Source organism: Nothobranchius furzeri, chromosome 3 (genome assembly GCF_043380555.1).
Source record: "Nothobranchius furzeri strain GRZ-AD chromosome 3, NfurGRZ-RIMD1, whole genome shotgun sequence".
Taxonomy (NCBI): domain Eukaryota; kingdom Metazoa; phylum Chordata; class Actinopteri; order Cyprinodontiformes; family Nothobranchiidae; genus Nothobranchius; species Nothobranchius furzeri.
This window is the reverse complement of record NC_091743.1, coordinates 73860162-73883289: the sequence shown is the minus strand read 5'-3', so window position 1 is coordinate 73883289 and position 23128 is coordinate 73860162. Positions and strand designations below refer to the sequence as shown.

Genomic DNA, 23128 nt, shown 5'->3' with positions numbered 1-23128 from the left:
GTGCAGTTGTGCACGTGTGGCTTTTGATCTTTGATGGATTAGAGGGTCCAAACCCAAACACGCAGGCAGATTCAATTTAAGGTTTTAAAGGAAGATAATTAAAACATCTAATAAACACCTGTGCCGGTAGGAAGGTGTGAGCGGCAGCAGTGAGAATAAGATGGAGATGAAAACTGGAAAACCTAAAAGGAAAAATGAATCACTGATGACAAAGAGAATTATTTAATCTGTGTGAGGCTCATTTTAAACCAAAACATAATCCAACTGAGAGATCTAAGAGAGAAAACCTGTTAGGAGGCTAAAACGGTGAGATCCACGTTTTAAGAGAATGAAACCAGATAAAGAAGTTTCCACTCTTAAATATGTAAATCTAGATGAATGAAGCTGAGTGAGTAAAGCTCTAGGTTCACACGGCTGCCTGGAGGTGATGCTGCACAAGCATCAGCCTGCCTGGGCTCAGAGTCATGGTCATGAAGAGAAAGAGCTAGTTGGTCTGTGGATAAACACCCACATCACATGGTCAAAGAAACCTGGGACCTGAGGTGTTTGTTCAAGCTGCCTTTCATTAGATCCAGCTGTTAAAGAGACTTTTTACACTGACATCAGTCAGTGACTTGATACAATTTGCTGGGTTCCTTATATAGGAAACTTTATTCTGATTGGCTTATTGAACTGACCTGTATTGGAATGTTAACTATGTGAAGTGCCTTGAGACGATTCTTGTAGTGATTTGGCGCTATACAAATAAATTTGAATTGAATTGAAATTTTTAATGTCCAGCCATAGTGGTGGATGCGAAGGTTTTTGGAAGCCCTTCATGAATGAGTTTTCATTTATTACAACAACCTGTGATGGGTTTAAACCGTATGTACAGTCTGTGGTTTAAACTAGAAATGCACCACTATGGAAATATGGGCTATTATCGATATCTGATCTCAATATCACTCTAATATCCGATAACCAACAATAAAGCTGTTATAGTGAATCTACAGAATAAGCTAGGTTTTTAACGCAAACGCAATCACAGACCCCTCCCCTCAGTTGTCTTCCCTGAGACGCTTCTGCTGGAGCCAGGAACCTGCCATGCCGGACGAAACGAGATAGCGCTAAACACCAGTCACAGTTTTCTAGGTCCAAACGTCTTTTTTTGTCCATGACTTCAAATGGTGTTTTTTTCTTTTTGGGACTCTAGTAGTTTGTCCTAAAGTTGAAGTGGTAGCAGCTGTTTCTCCTTCTCGGATGTGACTGAGCGAAGAACATCTCACACCAGTGGTGTTCTGCTGCTGAATACGTGTGTGTGATGAGTGGAGGACCCAGGGAAGTGTGATGGTTTGGTGAGACCAACAACCAGATGGTCCAATGTTTACTTTGGGTCTGAAACCTATAGGTGGAGGTTCACGACATATGACAACTAGATAGAAAAATATCAGTCGTTAATGTCAGCTTAGTTTTATTAATCGGACCGATAAGGTATATTAAAAATGGCTGACATCGGCCAGTCCCAACATAGATGCCGATGTGCCGTGGTTCTCTAGTTTAAACACTATTTGAATGCAGAAAAGTGGCTTCTGAACTCAAAGACCAGTGTTTGTTATGAAGTAGAGCTGAAGACAAAGCCGTTAGTATGGAAGTAAACATGAAAAAGGTTCGTTTTAACTATAATTTCAATTTGTTTATCAGCTGGAGCGAACAAAGGCTCGCACTAAACAGCTCGTGGAGAGATTTTGAAAGAGTGAAGTGAAAAAAAGGCAGAAGTTACACATTTTTTGTTTTTCTCGACAAAGACAGAGAAGCTCAGCCTTAATCCAGGCCTGCATTCCACTGAGATTAAACCCTTGGAATATCGTAATTTTCAGAGATATGATTTTAATGAGTTGCCATGTTGTTGATTCAAATCATAATAATTTATAATATAATCCTAATGAACCATAATACTTATGTCTATAGTTAGACGTTTAGCTGCGGTACAAAGACAGCCTCGGGTTGAAGTACAGTAAGTCTGCTGAACAGGAAGTAGTTGAGTGAAGCAGGCAGGTGGGCAGGTAGACCTCCAGTAAAACAGGAAGCCAGTCAGGGAAACTGCTAACAGTAGCAGAGTCAACATCTGTTTCTAATCTAAAGCCACTAACAAGAAAAGCTGTGTCTTCGTCTCAGCTTGGGCTCCAGCTGTCACTCAGGTCCTGGATCACTAAAGGATGGTCATCTCAGCCTCTCACCATACACACTCATCCTCTCATGCCTGCTCATGAGTCACAACATGTGGTCCACGTTTCAGTTTTAATATCAGCACCAATCCAGTCAGTTGAGAAAATGTGTGTGCCTTCAGACTACATGTGTCTGTTAGGGCTTTCTTTAAATGCCCTTCTGACCTTTTTTTAATTTCCTCTCAGCTTTAGAATCTGATCATCTTACCTGACATTCAGAAGGTAAACAAGGGAAAGCCAGGGATTACAGACATCAGTCCAAAGCCACAGATTAAAGTCATGTTTGTCTTAGATTACAGGACAAAAAGATGCACCGTGCCTACAGTCTGGGACAGCACCGAGGCTCTGTCTAACTCCTGGTAACTTGGCCAAACGTGTTTTCCATGGATGAAGGAACTCTATAAGGGTTATTATTCTGTTCCTCACACTTTATCACCTGTTGTCACCATGGATACAGCCAGGTGGGGCCCTTCTCAACATACCTGGTCCACTCAGGTCACCATTTTAGACTAAAACCACACAGGTCATCTAAACCCCCCCCCCCCCCCCCCCCCCCCCACACACACACACACACAAATGACTGAAACCAGAAAGGTCAGGGAGCAACAACATCATTCACAATCTGGCTGCCAACTCCTCCCTTCTCGGTCTCACGTTTCTCTCCCTGACTCATGGAAACTTTACCGATGAGTAGGAATAAAAATGTATTTATTTATTTATATTTATTTATTTAGCAGACGCTTTTATCCAAAGCGACTTAAGCCTGATTCATGCTTCTCCGTCAGCTCCGCAAGGGACAGACACGCACGGATTGACGGAAGCGTTTTGCTCTCATACTTCTCTGTCTCCTGGAGAGTGTTGCAAAGCAATTGCCCGGCAGGACAACAGAGGGCGTAGCGCTGTTCTGTGGTATCCTGTCGTGTATCCGGTCCAAGATAGTGCGTTTATATTGTGTTTTTTTGTATATAAGAGACTTTTTAACACAGACAAATTTGTCTCTCATTCTCCTCCACCTCTTCATGCGCTTGCCACCTCTAAACCCCGGTTTCCTGTCATTTCCGTCCACAAATAAAATGCTTGCTGCGTATCTTTTCACTCCTCCAGTCACGGGGAATTAAACGTTCAAATTTTTAGAGTTTTTTGGCGAGGTATTCTTCAAGCTTCTCCGTGTCTGCCGCTTGTTATCCTCGGCTCTCTTTATGTTTTTGAGGGCGCAATGGCGGTGCTGTAAACAACAGCGGCGTCCTGACCAATCACAAGCTTGCGTTGTCCGTCTCGACTGACGGATGTTTAGAAAAGAGAGCTCGACTCCGTCCGTCCTTGCGGAGCTCTCCGGCAGGCACGCAAGGACGGATAATGGCGTTGCGTGCCTCCGCACTGACGCAGACGGAGAAGCATGAATCAGGCTTTACAATTTATAACCTATAGGGCATGTTGTGATCTGTGGGGGAAACCGGAGTACCCAGAGGAAACCCACGCATGCATGGGGAGAACACGCAACTCCACGCAGAAAGGCCACAGCCGAGTTTCGAACCTGCGACCTTCGTGCTGCGAGGCAACAGTGCTAACCACTGCGCCACCATGCAGCCTAAATGTCCATCATTAGTGATGTCATATCTTATTATTATTATGTTCAAAAACATTCCTGCAGAAAATAAACAGGGTTGAACACGTGTCATCAGCCGTTCATTACTTCAGGGTCACAACCTCAACAGGAGGGTGAGACCACTGCTTGAACATTGATTAAATTCTAAAGCAACCATCGAATCAATGTTGATTTATTGGGGGGGGGGGGGGGGGGGGGGGGGGGGGTTTGAAGGCAATTGGGCGGTTCCAGTTGCCGCCGTCTTGGCCCTGTCACAAGTCTCGTCACGCCCGGGCAATCCAAAAATGGGAAAAAGGTGAATTGGGGCTGTGAGGGTGGGAGCAAATGATAGACCCCAATAAGCTCTGAATCAATGTAGTTACGAGCTAACCCAAAGCTTCGCAGAGCCTGGAGAAGACAGGGGTAGCTACAAACTACCTGAGCAAACCTGGAGCTAGCCATAAGCTAACGGAGGTTTTCAGGCTCTTTTAGCGACTCAGAAGTGAAGCACGCATCAACTCAAAGAGCTGCGGTGTTTCTGTGGTCTTCCTCAGACAGCTCTACAGGCAGCCAGGACGACTACAGCCTCACATGAAAGTCAGGTGGCCGCACGGCTCGGCTACCCTGGGAGACGGGACTGGGCGGCCGCTTGCATGTACAGCTGTTCCCACCCATGAGACGGGAGAAGCCGGGCACCCGCCTCGCCCAGTTGCTTCTGGGAGGATGGAGTGGCAGAATCCCAGATCTCTGAGTGCAGGCCCACCATTGTTAAAGGGAGAGACACATTACCAAACCTTCTTTGTGCAGAAGCGACCTTGCAGATCTTTGACTGTGGTGGACCAGTGAAGCCCGTAACCCTCGGCTAGCCTCAGCCAGCACCTAGCTCGAGTTTCGGTACCCAGCCAGCAGCCTCACCAACACGTCATAGTTCAGTGTTATGTAAAATCGTCACTCACCATCCCTCGCCCCATCCCAGACGTTCGCCTCATTCATGACCTTTGCTCTGTTTAGGGTCGGACCTTCTTCAGGTTCAGGGCCAGCTGTTTCTTCAGAGACAAACGTCATCATTATTATTCAGGTGGAAAAACAAAGTCTTCTCTGTGCAGTGTTCACTCAAGCTGTGTTTGATTAAAGGTTCTTTTAGTTTTGGGTTTATCTGATGGTCTGTTGACTTTAAAGGTTTCATGAGTCAACCTGTCCACACTAATTAACTATAAGATACTCCAGGTAAACCATAAACCACATTAACATCCATTTAACTGTTGTTACTGAACTGATCTCTGAGGAAGTTCTCTTACCTCTCACATTTAACTTTTAGAGCAATCCAGATTCCGTTTTGGTTCTTCCAGATGTTTAAAACACTGCAGGGACACAGCTTCATCAGCAGGTGAAGATTTTCTTTAGATAAACCAGCAGAGGTCCTTCAGTCAGTCAGCAGATCAGCTGAGGCCGAAAATGTGATGAGACTACTCCCTAAAGCTGGTCTACAGTTAGAGGGACAACTGTAAGAGTGTTTCTGTTTGCCCTTCATCGTGTGTGTGTGTGTGTGTGTGTGTGTGTGTGTGTGTGTGTGTGTGTGTGTGTGTGTGTGTGTGCTGTATCTCTCCATTTGTGTGGGTAAGGAGATAATCACCTGGTAGATTCTCACACACACCTTTATCCTAAGCAACACCAAAGGTAGTTGTTTATCCAGTTGGTCTAAATTAAAATCATCAATGTTTTTGTGACCAAAAGCTATTTTTATAAAATGCTATTTTAAACGAAGACCTGAGGATTTAACTCAATAACTTGATAAAACTCTCATAACAGAAATTCAGATGTCAACAAGCTTCTTTAAGAAGTTTCAACAGACTTTTAATATTTTACTTCAAAACTACTTTTTTACATTTACACGTGTAACATTTGGAAAAAGGAGATTTTCATGTTGATGAGGTGTTTCTCCTACACGCAGAGCTGTATGACTCTGATTACATCAGGTCTGAAGCAGCTCCGACCCTGTTTATGATTCATTTTGCATAAGCTAGAAACTGATCCTGGGTCAGCTGAGAGCTTCTCCTGTCTGTAGGTTCAATGGACATCAGGGAGCTCAAGCAAAACCTGAAAAACTCGCGCTTTTCTCAGCTCTGTCCCGTGTAAGTCCGCACAGGTACGGCTTAGAGTCAATCCGCCTAAATCCTGTATCTGCAGCAGGACTAGGGATGAGATTATGACTCATCCTCCAAATGCTAACAGGTCATTACATCACTTCTACATTCCCATCGCTGGGGCAAATTTAACCACAAAAATAAAAAAGCTCCTGGAGTTACTTCAAGCTTCTGGAAGGTCCTGATTCCCACAACACCCGGAGAGCCTCTGAATCAGTTTAGCCCAAATGTCATCAGCTTTACGATAACAAGTCTTTTAAACTTTTTTCTGTGCATGAGTTGGATAATTATGGGAACTTTCAGGCTTTCAGAAGCCCAAAGTTAAACTTTTATTCCTAACCTTCTGTTTTAACTGCTGTAATCTCACTTGGATGCCAACACCAACATGAGCTCCTGCTTCTCTTCAGAAGCTGCTCTGTAAACTTTGAACGGTTGGTTTAAACTCCAGCACGTAGCATGAAAACACTCTAAAACATATTTAGCTGTTGGCATTGTTCTCATTTCATATTAAAGCTCATTTGTTTCAGATCAGATGGTGCATTAATCACGCTTTGCTTAAACAGCTTCATATGAGTCTCAGTGAATAAAACATTTACGACAGGAGGGATAAACGTTCTTCCAAAGGCAGCAAGGGGCAGACAGTTGAGGTTTGTGTAAGGTGGTGATGCAGGAAACAGGATCTCCACTTCCATATTTGCAGCTTAGTGAAATACACTGATAACTGTCTGAGAGTCGCCACGACCAGCAGCTTCCACCGTCACCCAGTCAATGAAATGTTTGAAAATAAAACATTTGGTCAGAGATGAATGATTCTCTTTGTGGAAAATTATAGAATGTGTGTGTGTGTGTGTGTGTGTGTGTGTGTGTGCGCGTGTGTGTGTGTGTGTGTGTGTGTGTGTGTGTGTGTGTGTGTGTGTGTGTGTGTGTGTGTGTGTGTGTGTGTGTGTGTGTGTGTGTGTGTGTGTGTGTGTGTGTGTGTGTGTGTGTGTGTGTGTGTGTGTGTGTGTGTGTGTGTGTGTGTGTGTGTGTGTGTGTGCGTGTGCGTAACAGCTGGATTGTAGTTGAATATTATTTGGTGACGGAGACATGAAGTCTCATGAACGGGGGAGTACTGACTCTTAACGGGCAGAAAGTTAGAAGGTTAAATGTCTAATTTGAGTAATTGTGAGGGTTGTTTTTTGTGAGCTTTTTAAAATATAACTTTTCGAAACACAAGACATTTGAGTTTGAAGAAAGTTTAAATTATCTTCACCATCAGGATCAGTCATGAACTCCTGACTTTTGTCTTTCCTGGAAAACAGCTGCCTGTGAATGAGGTGTGACCCACATCTTTCTAGTGTGGTTCACTGAAAACCCATTTTGATTCCAACGGGTCACTCTGAGTGTTTCATGCAGGCTGAACATGAAAATAGTCTCCTACACCTATCTCCTGCATTAGCTTCTGATAGAAAACAGACGGTGAAACTCTAGGATTATAAAATCCTGACAGATCTACGTCACACTGTCACCTAACATTCATGGTCTCACCCATCTGGACTCACGACGGGGAAGGCTGTTGTTGGTTTAGCGTCCAGGAAACAGCAGAGAATGTCTCGGCCAGTAGAAGCTAACTTCTAACATTAGCAACCCCACGACACAGCAGAACTCCTCCAGACTTGTGTTATTTGTCGAGTCGTGTTGCTGTTATCCAATCAGGGAGAGATGTCCAAATATCAGGAAATAAGGCTCCAAGTTCTGTCATGTTCTGCCACTTTCTCCTCCAGCTGACCTCTTCGTGTTGATACAGGCGGTTCCACACCCCGCCCCAGACAATGAGTTACAAGGCCGCTACCAGTTCCTACCAAAGACCGCTGCAGATGTATAGATTACACGTGTGTTCAGCACCTATAAGAGGAGATGATCCTCCAGAACAGAAGGCTTATCCTCTAATTAGGATAATTGAAACAATGCATTCATGAATTATATTTTATAGAGCTGGTCTTTTGTATCTCAGTTTTATCAAACTTTACTGGTTTTAAAGTTATGAAGGTGACTGATATTTAATCATTAGCATCCTTTGATGGCATCTGAAGCATTTACGTGTGTTTCTGTGTTTTCTTTCAGCACAGCTCAACACCGCACACGCGTAAAAGCAGTAGTTATTAAAACTGAAAATGTCATATGTCACTTCCTCTTTTGTTTCCCCTGTAACCTTTAACCTTGCAGGTTAGCTGTTCTCGTCTCACAGCTGCTTACTGAGTGACTGTTCAAATAGCTGCCCCCTACACAAGCAGCACACCTGTGCTGACTTTTAACCCGACAGGCTGATTGTGCTGCCACTGGGTGGACACTACTGGTAGTGCAGCTAATTACAAATCCTGCTCTCTGTTTTTCTACACCTTTTGTCTGAAACTCCTTTTCATGCTCTGTGTGCAGTTTAACTGCAAATCTTTAGTTTTTACTGTATGTAATAGGTATATTTTATATAATTTATAATGGAAGTCGAACCGATGGAAGTCGAACCGATAATGACTAATGCAAAGTATTACGAGCATTAAGAGTTTTTTGTCTGTTTTTGAACTTTGTCTTTTTTTCAGAACACTAATTCATTCATTCAGTTTCTTGATCAGAATCAAACTGGTTTCAACTTCTGACCGATATCAAGAGCTTTATGTCTGACGTCATTAAACCCATTGACAGGTAAAAGTAATGAAATGAATGCTACTGCAGCATCCTGAAAAACAAAACAACAAGACCTGTAAACTGACAGATCAGTCTTACCACCCAACTCAGTGAAGAATGCTCAGAAATAACACAAGAAAAGTATTCCTGCAAGCATTTAATGCAAACACAAACTACGCCACGGGCCTGACCTACGGAGGGCAGACACTAAAGCATGAAAAATGTGCTTCAGATGTTCTTTAGACCGTCCTCTAATCGAAGTGATGCTTCTGAAACACTTGGATCTGATTTCAGCAGGAGAGAGAGAGAGACGAAGAGAGGGAGTAGGCAGAGAGAGAAGGAACAGATGCTGCAGGAAAAAGTCAACAAGACAAACAGAGAAAAGAGCCTTTGTGCTCAGCTTCATCTGCTGACTCCTGACTCAGATCTGAGTCTGTGTCGACCACAATCTCTGGCCTCCAGTCTGACAGTGATTAACTCCTGCAGGGTGTCTCTGTGGACCTGGACGAAGGGAGGCAGCTTTCATGCTGCCTGTTTGATTTGACTGGGTGCCCTGAACATAAACACATTCCAGACGTTATCATTGCCCCGTTGCTGCTACTGAGCTGATAGCCTACGGGGATCCCAGCAGACCCACAGCCGCTGCATCCACAGCCTTCTATTAGCTGGGATCGCAGCGCACCTTAACCAGGTGCGTTTTACGATTGGGTTGAACTGGAATGTCCCAAAACGTTCACGTTCAATAATATCGCTTTAGAAACACGAGGGCAGAGTCTGCAGGTTTCTCTGCTCGCTCTAATCTCTCTGCTGAGTTTCAACAAATCAAATGAGACCAAATAAAATTATCACATCAGAATAAATTAAGATTTAAATATTCTTCACTCAGTAAGAAGCCATAAAATGATCCAAAAGTTACTTCTCACAGTTCCTTCTACACATGGGTACAGATGTGCACCTGGATGTTAATCTGGAAACATTTCTGTCTGCTCTCCTGTACAGTTGGATTCTTCTGCCAGCTGATTCCCGTCCAGCTGTGAGCCGGCCTTTTCTTGTCTCCGGATCATCTGGATGAAGATGAGAACATTAAGTGTCTTGGTTCTGCTGACGTTGGCGGTCCTCACCACCGCCAGACCCAAAGCTGGTCAGTGTCGATTGTTTCAGATCTGATTTATAGAAAGTAGTTTGGCGCTGTTGGACATTTAGGAATAAAAGACAAAAGCTTGTCTTTCTATTATTCACATGTTCATGGTGTACTTTTTATTTGTTCATGACTTCATGTCTGCAGCCACACAGTAAAGTCATGGACTTGCTTTTTAAATGGTAAACCTGCTAATACTCATATCTGGTAGAAACTAAAGACAGATCTGTCCACAGTCCCTCGTGTCTCTGGGGTGATGGATTCCAGTCGAAGCTCTGGATGTCCATTATTCACAAAAGTACTTTCCCAGCTAATAAAACTGCTGCTAAACCTCCGTCATGGCGGCTGGTTTCTCAAATGTGATGGCGTTCCAACATGAAAGTGAGTAAGATGAAGCAGGCGCTGTGTGGCAGCTGAAAACCACGGAAACGTAGCGTCAGGTGGTAAAAGTGTTGGATATTACACCCCATGGGGCCTGCTGATGGGTTTGAGGCAAAAGGAAGTCCAAAACTCTCTCTCTCACACACACACACACACACACACACACACACACACACACACACACACACACACACACACACACACACACACACACACCCTTCTCTTTATTGCCAACTTCAGAAATAATCCTTTCTTTGGTAAAATATTTTTACTTTAAAAATACAAAATAAAAGCATTTTAAGGATAATTTGTTGGGTTTTACTCTTTTAAAAGTTTGACCTAAAACATGACTGACACTTATTCATTTCTGTTCAATAAAAACAACCACCTTTTACTGGTATGACTGGTTTTCCAGGTGCGGAGCAGAAATGTAAGTCCGGCCCGGTGGACCTGGTCTTCCTGATCGACAGTTCCCGCAGCGTTAGACCACATGAGTTTGAGACCATGAGGAAGTTCATGATCGACATCCTGGACACTCTGGATATTGGACTGGACACCACCAGAGTGGGAGTTGTTCAGTACTCCAGCCAGGTGCTGCTGCAGATCCTCTCCTCCTCTCTAAAGGATGAATGATGGAAAAGCTGAGCAGTTTCTTAGAGTCAACGGCTTTGTTTTCAGGTTCGAAGTGAGTTCAGCCTGAAGACCCACAGTAAACTGGAGAACATGGTGAAAGCCATCAACGAGATTATCCCCCTGGCTCAGGGCACTATGACCGGCCTCGCCATCAGGTATCTGATGAATGAAGCTTTCAGCCCAGAGCAGGGAGACCGACCAGAGGTACCAGTCATTAGTTCATTACGTGTCTCATGTTCCAAAAATCTGTCCAAAACTCACCTTTTCCAGTCTAACGGGCTCATTTGGTAAAATCACGAATGCATCATTCTGCTGGACCAGGTTTTGTACCGAGTAGAAAAAATGCCTTCATTTACTTTGTTTTGTAAATTTGTCTTTATTTTGTGGAATGCCTGAAGTTTTTTTATATATATTTTATAATTATTGTTAATACCCAGCCAGCATGCGGTTCATATATAGCCTGCTAAGATTTACCCCATGTGGGGCCACCGTGGAAATGGCAGACAAACCCTGATGGCACTCATATGGTTTGCCCATATATATCCATATGGGGCCCAGCTATGCATGCTGGCTGGATGGTAATTTCATTTTGCCATAATCTCCCTCACACATCTCTGATCTGGGGATTTCCCCTCACCAAAGGTTCCCAACGTGGCGGTGATTGTGACGGATGGGCGTCCTCAGGACCGCGTGGCGGAGGTGGCGGCTGAGGCCAGAGAAAAGGGGATTGAGATCTTTGCTGTGGGAGTGGCCAGAGCCGACATGACATCACTGAGGGCCATGGCTTCGCCGCCGTTCGAAGATCACGTGTTCCTGGTTGAGAGGTTTGATCTCATCTACCAGTTTGGACTCCAGTTCCAGAACAAACTCTGTGGTAAGAACACTGGACCAGAAAATTGCTTCACATTAAGATATATATACAGGTGCTGGCCAGTAAATTAGAATATCATCAAAAGGTTGAAAATATTTCAGTAATTCCATTCAAAACGTGAAACTTGTACATTATATTCATGCAATGCACACAGACCAATGTATTTCCAATGTTCATTACATTTAAATTTGATAGTCATAAGTGACAACTAATGAAAACTCCAAATTTGGTATCTCAAAAAATTAGAATATTCTGAAAAGGCTGAATATAGAAGACACCTGCTGCCACTCTAATCAGCTGATTTACTCAAAACACCTGCAAAGGCCTTTAAAAGGTCCCTCAGTCTTGTTTTGAAGGCACCACAATCATGGGGAAGACTTCTGACTTAACAGCTGTCCAAAAGACAATCATTGACACCTTGCACAAGGAGGGCAAGACACAAAAGGTGATTGCTAAAGAAGCTGGCTGTTCGCAGAGCTCTGTGTCCAAGCACATTAACAGACAGGCGAAGGGACGGAAAAAATGTGGTAGAAAAAAGTGTACAAGCTCTAGGGATAACCGCACCCTGCAGAGAATTGTGACGACAAACCCATTCAAAAATGTGGGGGAGATCCACAAAGAGTGGACTGCAGCTGGAGTCAGCGCTTCAAGAACCACCACGAGGAGACTCATGAAAGACATGGGATTCAGGTGTCGCATTCCGTGTGTCAAGCCACTCTTGAACAAGAAACAGCGCAAGAAGCGTCTCGCCTGGGCCAAGGACAAAAAGGACTGGACTGATGCTGAGTGGTCCAAAGTTATGCTTTCTGATGAAAGCAAGTTCTGCATTTCCTTTGGAAATCAAGGACCCAGAGTCTGGAGGAAGAGCGGAGAAGCACAGAATCCACGTTGCATGAGGTCCAGTGTAAAGTTTCCACCGTCAGTGATGGTGTGGGGTGCCATGTCATCTGCCGGTGTTGGCCCACTCTGTTTCCTGAGGTCCAGGGTCAATGCAGCCGTCTACCAGGAAGTTTTAGAGCACTTCATGCTTCCTGCTGCTGACCAACTTTATGGGGATGCAGACTTCACCTTTCAACAGGACTTGGCACCTGCACACAGTGCCAAAACCACCAGCACCTGGTTCAAGGACCATGGTATCCCTGTCCTTGATTGGCCAGCAAACTCGCCTGACCTTAACCCCATAGAAAATCTATGGGGTATTGTGAAGCGGAGGATGCAATACGCTAGACCCAACAATGCAGAGGAGCTGAAGACGACTATCAGAGCAGCCTGGGCTCTCATAACACCTGAGCAGTGCCACAGACTGATCGAGTCCATGCCACGCCGCATTACTGCAGTTATTGAGGCAAAAGGAGCCCCGACTAAGTATTGAGTACTATACATGCACATTCTTTTCATGTTCATTCTTTTCAGTTGGCCAACATTAGAGAAACAAACATTTTTTCATTGGCCTTTAGAATATTCTAATTTTCTGAGATACCAGATTTGATGTTTTCATTGGTTGTCACCTATAAATATCAAAATTAAACGTAATAAACATCGGAAATACATTGGTCTGTGTGCATTGCATGAATATAATGTACAAGTTTCACGTTTTGAATGGAATTACTGAAATATTTTCAACCTTTTGATGATATTCTAATTTACTGGCCAGCACCTGTACATATATATATATATATATATATATCTTGTAAATTAAATCAACAGGGAAGTGAAAACCAGAACAAAACCACCAGAACATCAAGCTGAAGCTCATAAACCACCTGAACACTGATGAGTCATTCTTTCTGGACTAGAGATGGTTTTCTCATTAGTCGGCCTTCTTGCCTAAATCCTCGTAATCCTGGACTTCTATTCATTTTAACACTAGACACAAAAACCTAAATCATCCATCCATCCAGTTTCAGCCGCTTCTCCGGAGTCTGGTCGTGGTGGTGGCAGCCTAAGCAGGGAGGCCCAGACTTCCCTCTCCCCAGCCACTTGGGCCAGCTCCTCCGGGGAATCCCAAAGTGTTCCCTGGCCAAGCGAGAGACATTGCCCCTCCAGCGTGTCCTGGGTCTTTCTTTAGGCCATCTCCCGGTTGGACGTGCCCGGAAAACCTAACCAGGAGGCATCCTAACCAGATGCCCGAGCCACCTCGATTGGTTCCTCTCGATGCTCAGCTCTCTGTTCACCACGACAGACCAGTACAACGCCCGCATCACTGCAGACGCAGCACCAATCCGCTTGTCGATCTCACGCTCCATCTTTCCCTCACTCGTGAACAAGACCCCGAGATACTTAAACTCCTCCAGCGGGGGCAGGACCTCGTCCCTGACCCGGAGACGGCCTTCTACCCTTTTCTGTTTTAAGACCAGCTTCATTTTGGTTCAGTGATCATGTTTTTGATGCCAGACGGGCCGATCAAACATTTTATGGCATTTAAAAACATTTCATGTCTAGCCTGGAGTGATAAAAAGAACTGGGACACTTTTTAAAGAAAGTCCTTCAAAACAAGACATTTTTTTAACCCTCCTACTGTCTTTATGGGTGACCCAACGAGGAAAGTTGACCATTGAGCAGGGTTGTTGGTTTATCCCTTGAGGTCCATGTGGCAGCGGTGAGGTGGTGCTCACCCCTCACCTCTGCCACACGGACCCAAGGGATAAACCATCAATCCTGCTCAATGGTCAACTTTCCTTGCGGGGTCACACCCATTAGGACAGTGGGAGGCTTAAGCTGAAGTTCCTCTGAAATGGACTGCTACTCTCAAACATCTCATGAGCTGCTTTTCTCGTGCAGCAAGATGCAGAGGACATTAAATACAGTAAACAGCGATGCCTATTTTTATACAAGTAATCCTACTTACCACAGATACAAACCTCATAGAAACAGCAGCATTATTTTTATTTGATAAGTTGTGCTTTTGTGTTCTTAACTCTACTGCAGGACTCGATCTGTGTGTGGAGTCAGATCATGGATGTGAGCATCTGTGTGAGAGCTCCCCAGGCTCCTACCACTGCCTCTGCCTGCCCGGATACACGCTGAACGATGACGGGAAGACGTGCACAGGTATCTAAGCAAAAATTATGTTACTTCCTTTCATAAAGCAACTGTGACGATCCCAATTAGATTTCTTTCTTTAAAAAGTTTTCTGAGTCACCACAAACATGGAAATAAAATGAACAATGATGCTGCGCGTGTGTGTTTGTGACAGCCATCGACCTGTGTGCTGAGGGAAAACACAACTGTGAGCAAATCTGCATCAGCTCACCTGGTTCCTTGACCTGTGACTGTAACCAAGGATACCACCTGAACGAAGACAAGAAGACCTGCTCTGGTGAGCCTCATCCAACACAAATTCATTATCGACATCACTGCTCATGTGCCACAAGCTGAATTATCTGCTAATAATGATGAGCAAATAGTTATAACAGGGATTACAGGATTTTTGTTTGTTAGATTCATGAATTTTGATGTTTTGTGTCAGGCCTCACCTTGGCTCAACATAGCGAGCAGTGAGGAGGAGCGTAGTGTAGCGGAAGAAACATGCAGCAGAACCTGCGAAGCAGCCGTCTGCCTCGGCTCACTGGGGGATTCAAACTTTCACTCATGACTTAGAAACTGAATAAAATAACACGAAGCAGCAACAGAACAGCTAAATAAATCAGAAACATCCACCAGGCCATGCACATTTTCCTGTAACTTGATGCGAGTGGTGGATAAGTGTTGTAAAGTCCAGGAAAGGTCAGTTTTCACCCACAGATTGACCTACATGCCACTGGTCATCTGCAGACATAAATTCCATTCTCTAAGGTGGATTTTATATTCTGCCTTCCACCAAGCCCAGAAGATTCTGCAGCTCTGGACACATGATAACATATTGTCATCAAACTGTTCCCGTTTCAAGGCCTACGCTTCCCTTATCGCTTCTACAGGACTCCTCATGCCTCTGAATGAAGGGAACACTTTTACAACTCATAAGTTAAATAATTATTTGATAACAATAATGGCTGATGAATAATAACAATGTTTTGATTAATCATTGCTTAAATTAATAAGGTTGATTAATCTGTGCCTAAGTTAATAAGGTTCAAATCAATTTTTATTATTACAATCAAACATTTTGATGTTAATGTTTGGTTTAGCAAGTGAATCATTATCTACACTCAGACAATGCTCATTAGAGATAAATTAAAGTTAAAGTAATTTCTGCACATAGATATTTTATTAGCCACAAATCAAAGCATCCTGTATCTGAAAGAAGGTGTGATGTTCTGAGGGTTGTTGTTAACACCTCCTAACATGGCACGTCCCGATTGGCCAAGTAAAGACCAAGCAGGTTGATATTCTATATTTATATAGAATATCACATCTTATTGGTCATAAGTAAAGGTAATATATTAAGCTTCAAAGCAACAATATCCCACCCCCCCACCCCCAACCCCCCACCCCCCACCCCCAACAGCGTCTGTAGCAGCAGTCACAGCAACACCTGCAGGACGCTGCTGGGAGGAAACTAAAACCATCACAAACCTTTAAAAACAAACAAAAACATCAAACTTGCTTCTCTACTGAAGTCAAATTCAAAAGTGAGTTTTTAATAACACTGTTGTGATTTATAACTAGAATTTATTATGGGATGGTTTGGAGGTTAGAAACAACTGTAACCAGCTGGGTTGGAGATCAGTTCTTTCAGTGATTCATAAATATTTTTTAAAATAAAAGGTTTCAGTGAGTGACTCTATATATTTTAGCCATTAACCTGTGTGCTGAGGGGAAACATGACTGTGGACAAGTGTGTGTCAACATGGGACCGGCTATCTTCACCTGCGACTGCAGCGAGGGCTACCGGCTCAACGAGGACGAGAAGACCTGCTCAGGTGAGACAACCAGGAACACACAAACATATAGACGCTAGTGGTGTTTTGTGAAAGTAAATAATTCTCTTTTTCATTGGATAAAGCTGCTGTACATCAGAAAGATCAACACTTTACACCCTAGGGCAGAGTGGGACACATTCACCTTATAACCGTAGATTATTTACTGAAACACACATCAGACTGAACATAAAGAACTTTAAATGCTCCTAATGAGCTAAAGTCCTGACATATGTCATTTTGAGAAAGTTTGAAGTTAAATAATTGAAATAATTAGAGAATAATTTAATTCTTGAAAATGCCCAAACAGGAGCCCTGTGAATAATAAGAATATTAGAAGTAATAAATGTTTTTATTATAACTTTCTCTCCACTAACCGACTGGAACTTGTAGGTTTCTTCTATTTTGCTGTTTGGCTCTCCTCACGTGTTCTGCCCTTCTGTGCACAACTAAAACAGGATTGTTCTGGTGGTTCATGTTTTATTTCCTCTGACGAAAGAAACAAAAACTGATTCCAGAAACAAAGATTTAACACATATTATGTGTGTGTTTTAGCCATAGACGTGTGTGCTGAGGGGAAACATGACTGTGGACAAGTGTGTGTCAACATGGGACCTGGCATCTTCACCTGCGACTGCAGCGAGGGCTACCGGCTCAACGAGGACGAGAAGACCTGCTCAGGTGAGACAACCAGGAAGATACACAGAAATATAAACATTTATATCAATTACAAAAGATTCATGTGTTTCTCCTTCCACTGTCTGTTTCCTAACACGACACATGAGCTGCTGCCAACATCTGAGCAGATACTCTAAACTGTTGTGCTGAAAATAAGAATAATATTGAGTATAATTGTGTTTTGCAGCCATTGACCTGTGTGCTGAGGGGAAACACGACTGTGAGCAGATGTGCATCAGCACACCGGGCGCGTTCACCTGCGACTGTAACAAAGGTTTTAAACTCAACGACGACAAGAAGACCTGCACAAGTCAGTCGCTCTTCATCGATAAGTTGCCTTTGCTCCTGATTGAAACGTTTATTCATCTAGCTTATATCACAACATCATTTCTAAAGTATTAGTGAACAGAAGAGGCTGCATGACTTTATTTTTTTTTTCAAGTCGACAGTCAAGTAATGAAAATCGAGTCGACTTTGACTAGTCGTTGATGACGTAATGCACCTGAAGCGGGTTGGTTCGCTGGAGTTTTTGACAATTGAAATTGCGCCCACATTTTCTAAGTTAACACATCTCTTTTAACAACTGTAGTTTCTGCTTCAGCCCTCTCCCCCCTCCCCCTGCGCAGCGGCTGCAAACTCACTGATGCGCCTGCAGCCTCTCAGTGTTCCTGCTGCTCTAAACATTAAAATAATTATTTCATTTTCTGTACCTCACTTCTGATTACCTTCAATGGTGTCTGTTTGTTGCAACCACCAGGTACAAAAACTAGCTTGTTTTTATTTGACTATTTTTCTGTCCTGTCTGTTTATTATCTTCCTGCATCTCCTCTCAATCCTAAAGAAAAACTGCTACCTGGGTTCATATATGTTCACCTTATGAGTTACCTTTGAACTGCAGTTCTCAAAGATCTATCGACCACAAAAACAGTGGAGTGCGCACTGCGCACTGGTAAGGTGCATCACCGGAGGACAAAACAGGTGATGCGCTCCACTCCACTGCAGTAAAGCACATCAGGCACAAGTAAAAGACAGAAAACATTAAAGGAAATGAGCCGACATGAACGATCACATGTTAAATTCGTTTTTGAGGTAGCGACACCTGATTCGATAATGTTACTGTGGCCGTGCTCAGGACGCAGATGTCTGGAGCGCGTTAACAATCAGAGCTTTGCATGCGCAAGCTGGTTAAGGTTAGGATGGGGTGAGGGGAATGTTAAATTGCAAGAGGATAAAGGTCACAATTTGATTAAATGTCCATTTTACGGCGGGCGTCAGTGCCGACGCTCTGGTACAGCGCGTTGCCTCCTGACGCGCAGGGGCTCGTCACCTGCTGTCTTTTCCGAGGACTGCATCTTGTCGGTCATTATCACGTGACAGCGACTAGTCGATGAAAGGCATAAAAAGTCACTACAGAGCAGTGAAGTCGACTAGTTGATACAACCCCTAGTGAACAGAGAAAAAGGCTTCAGTGCTCAGGGTGTAGAATATAAACAGGAGGAAATCAAATCCTCCTGTTAGAAATAGAAACAGCTCTGTTAGAAACAGAAACAGCTCAAATCAAAAACAACAGCAGTAACCATCCAACACGTCTGGTGCAATGAGAACATTCCTCCCTCGGGTTTCGTTTTGGTTCATGGTTTTGGTTTCTGCATGTCTCTGTCTTCCTGTAAAGTTGTGTGTGTATTCTCAGACATGGACATGTGTAACACGGTGGCGCACGGCTGTGAGCACCAGTGTGTGAACACTCCAGGATCCTTCCACTGCATCTGTCCTGAAGGGCAGCCGCTGCAGGATGACGGCAAAAGCTGTGGCAGTAAGCTTCACTTCCACTTTCATAAGATTTCAGCTGCTTGATCAGAAGCTTCAGCGGCTTGATGCCAATAAAACAGAGCAGATAAAGTCTGGACCCTTTTTAGAATACTGGAGGTAATAGCTGCACTGATTCTGATACTTTACACACAGTCGTTTTCTGTAAGAATTACCTAAACTCCAACCAGAAGTCCTCGCTGGAGCACACGAGCCCAGGTGAACCCACTGCTCAGCTTTTTAGCTGAAAACCAGAGTTTTAATTTTATGATTAATTTGTTTAAACAAAAGTGATAGAAATGAAAATGAATATCATTAGAACAGCTTTAACTGCTTTTTATGCACTTGACACATTTCCATTTTGTTTTGTTAAAGTGAAAAATTTACTCCTTATGGATGCATGAAATAATAAATAACTTTTTGATTTTAATTAGAAAATCTTTCATAAGATTTCATAATAAAATACACATGAAAACAGCTGAATGTATAAAAGGCACTACATTTCTGACCTAAGAATTCTCATGTACTACACCAGAGATCATAAATCACGATCAGAAATGAGCCACGTTTATATTTTCTAACTACTAAATAAATTCCCGTGACAACTCACCACAAATAGTTCTGTCCTTTTTACCCCGATTCTCAGAAAACAGGTGGAAATTTATAATGTTCACGCAGAAAACTCAGTAAAATATTCGATGACACCAAATAAATGTGAGGTCCAGTCAGTCTTTGTGATATTTGCTCTGATGCTAAAAACAGAGGAGTGTTGTCTGGAATAAAACCGTCTGGATTTCTATGCGACTTTTGTCTTGATTTATTTTTTATTATTTTTCGTCCCTGAGGGGAGGATGTTGAGGAAGCTATACTTGGTGGGAACCGAACCGCTTTCACAGGATTTTCAGAGGCAGAAAAGTTTGATTGTGTCTTTTTTCTTTTCAGCCTGCAAGTCTGCAGTCATCGACCTGGTGCTTCTGATCGACGGCTCCAAAAGCGTCCGGCCTCAGAACTTTGAGCTTGTCAAAAAGTTTGTTAACCAGGTCGAGGAGGTTTTCCTATTTAATTATGAATGAATTAATCACATTAAAACACATCCGAGCAGTCAGCCTTTGTCTGAGTGAGACACTTTTAAGTGCAAGTCTAGAACAAAAAGGTTTGTCTTACGTTTGTCTTCCCCTTCTCCAGGTTGTGGACACCTTGGATCTGTCTGCTCATGGTACTAGAGTGGGCCTGGTTCAGTACTCCAGCCGGGTCAGAACAGAGTTCCCGCTGAACAAGTACCACACTGCTGAAGAGATCAAAGCTGCAGTTATGAAGGCAAAAAAACATTTATAAATCTAGACTTTTTGCACTTGACAACGTTAAAAAGGATATCTTAAACAAACAGAGCTAATCGAGGTTATTCAGGTACAGTACACAGACTCAGAGAGGCTTGGAGTGGTCCATAAATGATGTATGCATGATGTTTGAACCTGTGACGTATCATATGTCCTGCAAGGCTTAACCGTTTCTGTCTTTCAGGTAGAATACATGGAGAAGGGGACGATGACAGGCCTGGCACTGAAGCACATGCTGGAGAACAGCTTCTCCGAGGCGGAAGGAGCCCGTCCAGCCAGCCGTAATATCCCCCGGGTGGGATTGGTTTTCACAGATGGACGGTCCCAGGATGACATCAGCGAGTACGCCAAAAAGGCTAAAGAAGCAGGTTGGTCCATTTTCATCCCAGTGAACCAGTCTCCTCATTTTTCTGTGTGACCTTCATTTTGATTTATGACTCATGCATTCATGCAGGAATCACCATGTATGCTGTGGGCGTAGGAAAAGCTGTGGAGGAAGAGCTTCGTGAGATTGCATCTGAACCTGTGGAGAAACATTTCTATTACACCACTGACTTCAGCGCCATCAGCACAATTGCTGAGAACCTCAAACTTAATGTCTGCCCAGGTAAAAAAAAAAAATCCACCGGACCTCACTGCAGTGGAAAAATAGTTCACCAGTGAAATATCTTCTTGTTAGGACTGGAGAGGAAGTTAAAACGTCTCACACAGGAGTCAAGGCTTACGCTGCTCTTTGGACCTTCAACAAACGTTCTTCAGAACTTTGGCTAAAGATGATAAAGATGAACTTGTGTTTTTAAATACTAATGCAGTAAAAATAAATTCAGATTTAAGCTATTCCACAGCAGCCTGACGCTAAAAGTACCAGCAACACTTTTAGATACTTTAGAGGGTTTTTTTTTACATCATTTTCCTCAAACATCAACATCAGAAAACAATATCTAGACAATTTTGCAAGTTTTATTTATGTGTGGTTGACTGAAAACCCATTTTTAAGGATAATTTCTGATTTTAACAAGTCACTCTGAGTGTTTTATGCAGGCTGAACATGAAAATAGTCTCCTACTGTACACCTAGCTCCTGCAATAGCTTCTGATAGAAAATAGACGGTGAAACTCTAGGATTAGAAAATCCAACAGTTTCAGATGCAGGATTTGTTTATTCATCCTTTTCACTTACACTAACACAATAAAACACACACAGATCTAAAAGCATATTTTAGAAGGACTGGGTCTTTGTTCCTGGGGTAAAGGTGATGGGCCCAACCTATGGGCCCAACTGAGAGTTCATGCTCTTTGGCGCCACCTGCTGCCCAAAATAAAACATGGCACATACAGAGCACTCATTACAGTTTAAAACCGTGGCAGAATGTTAAATCCTATGTGTAAAAATGTTCAAACTAGCATGTTTTCATTTGAAACTTGAGTATTTTTTGCACAGTAATTAGAAACTTGGAATAAACATGCAGCTTCCTGCTGAGCGGTCCCAACCCCACCTGGAGGAATCACAGTTCTAGGAGGTCCAGAGGGACATTAAAGCTGAAGAACTGCTTAAAAATATGCAGCAATTAAAATCTCGACTGATAAAATATAAACATGTTCTGTTTCCTGTCTGCAGCTGAGAGTCAGGGGGAGATCGAGGTGAAGGACCCATGTGCCTGTGAGAACCTGGTGGAGTTCCAGCAGGCCACCATGAGCAGCCTGCAGCAGCTCACGCAGAAACATATCCTTTTTATTCCCTTTTCTGCTGTCACATCTCTAAAAGATGCACAAATGTAATGCTCACTCAGCCGAAGCAACCTCTCCTTAACCCACAATCCACTGACTTCCATGGCCGCCCGCCTGGAGCAGCTGGAGAACCAGCTCCTGTCCAGGAAGTGATCCAGTCATCACGGTGATCAGAGGAGGGAGCACCCCGACAAAGTGACCAACCCATAAAGATCAGAGTGCATCTGCACTAAAGTGTGGTGGGTTTAAATGGATGCAGAGGAAATGAAATAATAAAAACCAGATCCATTTATAAAAGCATAAAAAGATGTTTTTATCTGCAGGTTTTATTCGAGAATCATTTTTATTAGAAACAACATCAAATGTAATAAAGAAATGGACATTAAAGTACAGTGTGATGAATTATACCTCCAGGCCTGGTGGCTGTTTTTAACCAGGTGTCCTGTAGATATTAGTGAATAATCACAAACAGGTTTCCTCTGATGGGATAGTTGTCTCCTTGTGCCCTTTCTTATGCTCCGTCTGATTTAAACACTTTTACTGGATGTATTTATGTCAGATTGTTGCTTCTAACCAACAGCAGAACAGAAAAATGATGACATGATGAAATCTGGAGAAAATATTTTTATTACCACTTATTTTCCAAACTGAACCAGATTCTCTGTCCCCTCTGGGCCATAATCCTGTGGCCTTTGTTCAGAATCACGGAAGAAGAAAAAAAACTAAGTTTTAATTGTAAAAAAGGGATTTAAAATGATTTAATTAAAGGTTTGGTCTGTCATCAGAATGTGATTTTTTAAATTTACTCTGAATAATGTCATTGTCAGTTTGGATTTTCTAAATGTTTTTGTATGTGTTTACATACATGATAAATGACATCAGGTGGTGGAAGATTAATTCACCTGCTGCTTCATAATCTACAAACCAAAGTGTAATCTGCCATTTTATCAGCTTCAGCCTGATTCTACACAGATTTGTGTTTAAAAGAATAAATCTATACAGCTTCTTATTTTATGTTTTGTATATTTTCTGATAACTCAAGTTTTTGTATTTTTAAAGTGTTGTATTAAAAGACAGAAGGTTAATAAAGAAGTGAGCTTTTTA

General features: G+C 42.9%; 2 protein-coding genes across 4 annotated transcripts in view; one reads left to right on the top strand and one right to left on the bottom strand.

Annotated features, from left to right (window-relative positions):
• rbpjl (recombination signal binding protein for immunoglobulin kappa J region-like) overlaps positions 1-5324 on the bottom strand; it is a 20967-nt gene extending 15643 nt beyond the window's left edge. The window contains exons 1-2 of one of the 3 annotated variants that reach the window (XM_015958494.3): positions 5088-5324; positions 4746-4835 (exon numbers count right to left, since the gene is read on the bottom strand). In XM_015958494.3, coding sequence (XP_015813980.1) covers positions 4746-4782 — 37 coding nt within the window. In that variant the 5' untranslated portion in view covers positions 4783-4835; positions 5088-5324. Of the gene's footprint in view, positions 1-4745; positions 4838-5087 lie in introns of those variants that run through there. The other 2 variants (XM_054732382.2, XM_054732386.2) reach the window with 2 other exon arrangements.
• The window catches only part of matn4 (matrilin 4), a 23533-nt gene extending 405 nt beyond the window's left edge, over positions 1-23128 (top strand). Inside the window, exons 2-17 of the mRNA XM_015958492.3 lie at positions 9594-9735; positions 10529-10704; positions 10792-10950; positions 11389-11620; positions 14546-14668; positions 14814-14936; positions 16354-16479; positions 17032-17157; positions 17342-17464; positions 18845-18967; positions 19903-20000; positions 20146-20277; positions 20482-20665; positions 20752-20904; positions 21915-22019; positions 22119-23128. Coding sequence (XP_015813978.1) covers positions 9663-9735; positions 10529-10704; positions 10792-10950; positions 11389-11620; positions 14546-14668; positions 14814-14936; positions 16354-16479; positions 17032-17157; positions 17342-17464; positions 18845-18967; positions 19903-20000; positions 20146-20277; positions 20482-20665; positions 20752-20904; positions 21915-22019; positions 22119-22177 — 2115 coding nt within the window. The 5' untranslated portion in view covers positions 9594-9662 and the 3' untranslated portion in view covers positions 22178-23128. The remainder of the gene's footprint in view (positions 1-9593; positions 9736-10528; positions 10705-10791; positions 10951-11388; positions 11621-14545; positions 14669-14813; positions 14937-16353; positions 16480-17031; positions 17158-17341; positions 17465-18844; positions 18968-19902; positions 20001-20145; positions 20278-20481; positions 20666-20751; positions 20905-21914; positions 22020-22118) is intronic.